We start from the raw sequence: 6,792 nt of genomic DNA, 5'->3' as shown, positions 1-6,792 counted from the left end.
CGCAGTGCTTCCATGTCAGTCATAACGAGATGCAGACAACTTCAAATCAATACCAATGAAATTGTGAATAGCTTGCAAGAGCTGGATTTGTGAGGTAACAGACAATAAATTTAAGGATGTCAAGTAAGTACATTTACAATTAAAAATGGGAAGAGTTGCTCTGCTACAGTCTTTCTCACTGTGACCCAATTGTTCTTGATGTCTGCTGAGGATTAAGCACACCAATTTGCAGTCAGCAATCACTTCAGCAGCCCCATGGCTGTTCCTTCTTTGAGGGCTGGGACATACTTTGCAGCAGAAACTGCTTTGGCTGATTTCTGTTGTTGCCAAGAGATGCTCCTGAGACCTTGCAGTTGTTTAGAAATACATTCCGAATCAGGCCTGTGTGCGGATACCTCAGTTACTGCAGGAACAAGAAGAAGCCAAGGGCACTAGGCCAGGGTGCTGGGTCTGCAGGCTCCAGCTTATCAACACCACCCCACCCCTCCTGCTAACAAAGACTCTGTCCAGGATCTTTCACATTACAGTGGAAAACAAAATGTACACCATTAAAGTTAGAACTAGGTCTTTTATCACAGTATTCAATTTCTGAATTTCTTTTATTTAGAGTAATAAATGGACTTGCAAATTCAGTTTATTACTGGATTTGTTACAGCAAATCAGTACTAGTAAAAGTTGGAAAGATGCAATATTCTTGTTTGGAATCATTGCTGCAACAAGCATCCACTTTTTTCATTCTAATTCTTTTTACATATTGCATAAAATAATGCAGTACAGGCCCTTCAACTCATCATGTCTCTGCTAATCATGATATCAGTATATCTAAACTCACTTGCCTGCACATCATTTGTATCTCTGCATCCCCAGCCTGTTTATACCTTGCATATTATATACCTTGCATATTATTAGCAGTTCTGCTTCTACCACCTCCCCCACAGGCACCCACCACCTTCTGTGTAAAATTTGTCTCATACTTCCTTTAATCTTTCCCCTCACCTTAAAGTTCAAGTATTTGACTTCTCTTGTATATGATATTTCCATCCTGGGAAAAGACTGACTGCCTACCCAATCTATGTCTCGTAATTCTCTGAATTCCCATCACGTCTCCCTCAGCCTTCAACAATCCAGAGGAGACTGTTCAAACGTTGCAATGCCAATGCTACCTTCTTTGCTTTCTATCAATGCCATTGTACCTTTGGTTTTGAAGATATAGGCCTCCGCTGCTTCAGCTGGAATAGGGAGTGCAGAAGCTTAAGATTCTTTTGTGTCCTCATCTCTGATATTTGGCAATATAAGACATGTGTCTTCATTGCTTTTGAAGATAATTGCTGATTGACTGTGAATATTTATGTTTTGCCCTACCAGGCTGTGACTGGATACACTTTGTGGTGAACATGATGCACATTAGGGAATGATTACATTAATGATTTCACTTCTCTAGAAGGTAGAGTGTGACACTCAATCATATACACATAATTGCTGGTTTGCAGTTTGAGACTGATTAGTCCTTTCTGATCTCTTACTATCTTTCCTTTCAGTTAGTCCTGACGAAGGGTCTCGGCCCAAAAAGTCAGTGTTTCTCCTTATAGATGTTGCCTGGCCTGCTGTGTTCCACCAACATTTTGTGTGTGTTGCTAGTCCTTTCTGGTAACAGGTTTTCATCCTATGGACGCACTTCATTGTTAACTGATGATTGAATCTGCCATCTCAAAAGTGGTTGTGAACTGGAACCAGAAAAATCAGGCAATGAACAAAATTTTCAGTTGAAGAACTTTTTAATTGGACATTTGTTCCAATAGTTTATTATTGCCTTTTTGCACATTGCATACGCAGAAAGAGATTTTGGTACTAAGCATTGTAACTACAGTAAGAGAGATAACACCTTTTTGTGAGAACTAGACTGTCAGACATACTTTGACCCTTCAAACTTAAGTATTGAAATAAGTAAGATTTTACATAACAAAAGATTTTATATGGTGTATGATATAATATTTCAAAATTTTTTTTATGCTGGAGGATAACAAAGAGAGATTATTAATATTTTTGAGTGATGTACGAGGGGTAATTGATAAGTTCATGGCCTAAGGTAGAAAGGTCAATTTTAGAGAACCTAACACATTTATTTTTCAACATAGTTCCCTCCTACATTTACACACTTAGTCCAGCGGTCATGGAGCATACAGATCTGGACCTCCAGAAAGTGTCCACAACAGGGGTGATTGATAAGTTTGTGGCCTAAGGTAGAAGGAGGAGTTAATAACTTCAAAGTTTCTGCTTAATCACTGAATGAGTTGTCCTGCACATGCATGTAACAAGAGCTATATAACTCATCTCCTTCTACCTTAGGCCACAAACTTATCAATCACCCCTCATCATTTGATTCCAGGAAAATATGGGGCCTGAAAAAAAATCACTGCAATAAGAGTAGACATAGTAGCTTCTGCTCCTGCTGTACAAAGGACAGAGATGCCTATATGGGCTGAGGCTGCCTGAAAGTGGCTGAACGTTTTCTGGTTTTGTCATGTTAGTGATTAATTATGCCTTATTTAATGAGGGTAAGGAAGAAATGCCTGCATGTCTACAACACCCAGTGGCATATCTGTGTCTTACAATGAAATATTGAATCAGTACTAATCTGTACTTTTGCAGGAAACATATGGCTCCAAAGCACAGTTAGTTCGCCTGATACACTCATTTGTGGCACGTCAAATGACAAGGCACAAGCGAGAGAAGAAAGGTCAGTTTTAATAGACTGTTTTATGTGGCAAAGACAACCACATAATTTTCAACAGAGCATTTGGTCAAAGATTTCACTTCAGTCTTTGAATTCTTAGTCTGGAAAGAGAAGGAACCCACTGAAGACACTGTCATGGTCTTCTTTCCCTATCAAGGCATTGTAATCTGTTGCTTCAAGCCAGACCTTGTCATTGGTCAACAAGTGAAGGACAATGCCTCCTGAACTGACCTGTTCAAAGTCCCCATGACTGCAGAAGGCTGCTTTATGTAATCCATTCATCTTCATCATCATGCACAAGTCATTATCAGAACTAGCATGGAACACAAAGTAATAATGGCCTGTTATGTTGCAGGTGAACACACCCGTGCTGCTGTCATAGTGGCCTTGGTCATTGGAGATGATTCTAGTGAACCTGATGGGAGATTCTCGAGGTGGGTATTCATGCCCACCCCTTTTAGCGGAAAAGGCCGATTTCAATGTGCTCTTATGATCTCCTGATCTTCCCTTCTCCCCTTTCTCTCCAATTGTACCAGGATCTCCATTGTCACCATCTGGTCCTCTCCGTCCTCTTTTCCCGATTGGGCCCGGCATTCCTTGGTTACCTTTCTCACCATATTCACCACGAGCATTGACCGAACCTGTGAGCCCTTTCCAGAAAATAGATCGTTTATATTTAAGAAGCACAGTCCAATTCGATTATGTGATATGTTCAGAGATTATTTTATCATGTAATGAGATACTACATAAATGTAAACCTTTCTTGTGATGTTCAAGGACTTACCCAGGTATTGAATAGCACTTGTAAAGTTGTGATGAATGTTTGATGGGAAGTGAGGATTCTGTTAGAGTGCCATCATTTTAAGGTGGGAGGAGTAAAGTTCGAAATAGATACTTTTGCAAGTTTTTTACATGGAGATCGGTGGGATTTTGAAATGTGCTGTCGGATGTGGTGGTGGAAACAATGTTTAAGAGCCATTTAGACAGGCTCATGGACAGGGGATTAAGAGTCTTCTGTTTTGTAATTCCAAAGCATGCATGACCCTATAGAACAGGATCAAATACTTTTATTGCACCATCTCCTTACAAAGGACATGAGACAAGTCACGTGTCAGTATCTGAGGTGAGAGAGGTGCCAGTGAGACTGGTCTAGGATGTCACGAAATGGGTAAAGTCCTGACTATCCCCCTGAATTTGGGTATGCAGGGTGGGCAGCACTTTGACAGTGATGTGTTGGTGAGATGGGCTAAGAGGTGGCAGATAGTTTTTCACCATGATAAACATGAGGTGTAACAAAGAGACTGCAACATACCCCATGAATGGTATGACCATAGGGAGTACTGAAGTCCAAAGACCTACGAAGGTTTCATCGCAGGCAGGTAGAGTGGTTTATAAGGCACATGGTCAGCACTGAATACAAGAGCAGTGAGACTTTGCTCCAAATTTGTGAAACTTAGATCAGACCTCAGCTGTGTGCAGTATTATCACCACACTAAAGTGAAGCTGGATTAGTGCTGGTAACGGTGCAAAGGATGTTGCCTGGCATGAAGTGTTTTAGTTAAGAGGAGGGGACTGGAGAGGCTAGATTTGTTTTCCTTGAAGTAGAGCAGGTAAAGAGATGACTTAGAGGTGGGTGAAATAAAAGGGAATTGATTTAGGAACAGGGATAAGAGACTATGAGAGGGTCAGAGGGGTTTTGGTTTCACCCTGGAACATGTTGCCAAAGAGAGGAGTGGAAACAGTCACTGACAACATTGAAGAAATATCTAAATGACCATTTAAAAGACTGGGTCAGTGTCCACCTCTAGGATTAATATGATGTTTGGTGCTGACGAGACAGAGTCTGTGTTCATGCAGTATGGCTCTGTGGATCTGCCCAGCAGGAATTTTTCAAGCATGCAAATCAGTTCAGTTATGCGTTGTTGTTAATATTTTATTAAAATCAAATTGACCTGAGAAATTGGAGGCCACACAAATTAAGTGTCTTCCCATCTGGTGCTTCTGCAATGCTTTAGCACCAGACTTGTTTAAAGTCTGGTTGGAATGAAGCTTAGGTCACCCTGTGCTAACAGCAAAAGATAGTGAGAAAGGGAGGGAATCTACTGCGGAGGAACAGGGCCCATTGCTGAATGACAGTAAGTGTAGTTGTGTTGGGGATGTTTGTAACATATCCAACCAGATCTTGCTCCTGTTGTTGGAAATGCTGAAGGCCAGACGGCATTTCCAAAGAAAGGAGGGTATGGAATCTGGTCGGATCTCTGTAGCACTGCTGAATAGAACATCTGTGGGGGAAAAAGTCCTGAGAGTTGAATAGTAGCTTTGGTTCAACTTATGTAGTGGTGACAGGAGTGACTGACATAAGAAAAACTAGGAATAGGAGTGACATGCGGATTAATCTGGGACTGTCCACTCCAGACATTGCAATAAATTGATATTAATATTCCAGGTTAATTTATCTACACCAGAATGACTGGGATTTTGGAAAATTCTAATAAAAATTCAGGTGTAAGTTGATAATTTCAGCTTCAGAAAGCCAAGATGTTCTGATCTCTACATCTTTATTGCCTGGATTGAACAGACTGTTTCAGGTCTCTAAAATTCAGAATCCGATTCAGACTTTCATTACATGTACATATGCGTATGTGTGTGTGTTTGAGAGTGTGTATATATGTGCATGCGTGTGTGTGCTTGTCCTGTGGAATATAGGTGTGAGGTATAGGGAGTGGAGCATGCAGCATTGAGGATGGGATGGGAAGTGTGGAGATTGTGATTTTGGGGTGTGGAGTGTGTTGACTTTAGTGTGGGGACTATATGCAGTGGGTCGTGGAGTGCAGGAGAAGTGGTATGAATGTGGAATGTGTTGAGAATGGGTGTGGGGTGTAGGTAAAGGGTGTGGGTGTGGTAAGTGTGGGATTTTGGTGTGGTTTGGTCATGTGGAGTATGGGTGTGGATCGGTCGGTGTGGGTGTGGTTTGGACAGTGTGGGGTATGGGTGTGAGATGAACAATGTCTACAGTGTATTGGTCAGTGTGGGGAGTGGGCGTGGATTGGTCAGTGTGGGATGTGGGTTTGGAATGGTCAGTGTGGGTGTGGGTGTGGGTACAGATCAGTCAGTATGGGTGCGGGTGTGGATCGGTCAGTGTGGGGAGTGGGTGTGGAATGGTTAGTGTTTGGTGTGGGTGTGGATTGGTCAATGTGGGGTGTAGGTGTGGATCGGACAGTGTGGGTGCGGGTGTGGATCGGTCAGTGTGGGTGCGGGTGTGGATCGGTCAGTGTGGGGTGCGGGTGTGGATCGGTCAGTGTGGGGTGCGGGTGTGGATCGGTCAGTGTGGGGTGCGGGTGTGGATCGGTCAGTGTGGGGTGCGGGTGTGGATCGGTCAGTGTGGGGTGCGGGTGTGGATCGGTCAGTGTGGGGTGCGGGTGTGGATCGGTCAGTGTGGGGTGCGGGTGTGGATCGGTCAGTGTGGGGAGTGGGTGTGGATTGGTCAGTGTGGGGAGTGGGTGTGTATTGGTCAGTGTTGGTGCGGGTGTGAATTGGTCAGTGTGGGGGGTGGGTATGGATTGGTCAGTGTGGGGAGTGGGTTTGGATTGGTCAGTGTGGGGAGTGGGTGTGGATTGGTCAGTGTGGGGAGTGGGTGTGGATTGGTCAGTGTGGGGAGTGGGTGTGTATCGGTCAGTGTTGGTGCGGGTGTGAATTGGTCAGTGTGGGGTGTGGGTGTGGAATGGTCAGTGTGGGGAGTGGGTTTGGATCGGTCAGTGTGGGGAGTGGGTGTAGATTGGTCAGTGTGGGGAGTGGGTGTGTATCGGTCAGGGTTGTTGCGGGTGTGGAATGGTCAGTGTGGGGAGTGGGTGTAAAATGGTCAGTGTTGGTGCGGGTGTGAATCGGTCAGTGTGGGGTGTGGATTGGTCAGTGTGGAGTGTGGGGTGCGGTTGTGGAATGGTCAGTGTGGGTGTGAATCGGTCAGTGTGGGGAGTAGGTGTTGGGATGTTCAGTGTGGGGAGTGGGTGTGGAATGGTCAGTGTGGGGTGTGGAATGTTCAGTGTGGGGAGTGGGTGTGG

The 6,792-nt window shown here is 44.0% G+C and overlaps 1 protein-coding gene across 2 annotated transcripts in view; it reads right to left on the bottom strand.

Annotated features, from left to right (window-relative positions):
* Positions 1–1,742: 1,742 nt before the first annotated feature.
* LOC132381966 (complement C1q subcomponent subunit C-like) overlaps positions 1,743–6,792 on the bottom strand; it is a 32,155-nt gene continuing 27,105 nt past the window's right edge. For both annotated transcript variants that reach the window (XM_059951669.1, XM_059951668.1), the window contains one exon: positions 1,743–3,384. In XM_059951669.1, coding sequence (XP_059807652.1) covers positions 2,831–3,384 — 554 coding nt within the window. In that variant the 3' untranslated portion in view covers positions 1,743–2,830. The remainder of the gene's footprint in view (positions 3,385–6,792) is intronic.

This window comes from Hypanus sabinus, chromosome 27 (assembly GCF_030144855.1).
Source record: "Hypanus sabinus isolate sHypSab1 chromosome 27, sHypSab1.hap1, whole genome shotgun sequence".
Taxonomy (NCBI): Eukaryota; Metazoa; Chordata; class Chondrichthyes; order Myliobatiformes; family Dasyatidae; genus Hypanus; species Hypanus sabinus.
This window is presented reverse-complemented; position numbering and strand designations above follow the sequence as displayed.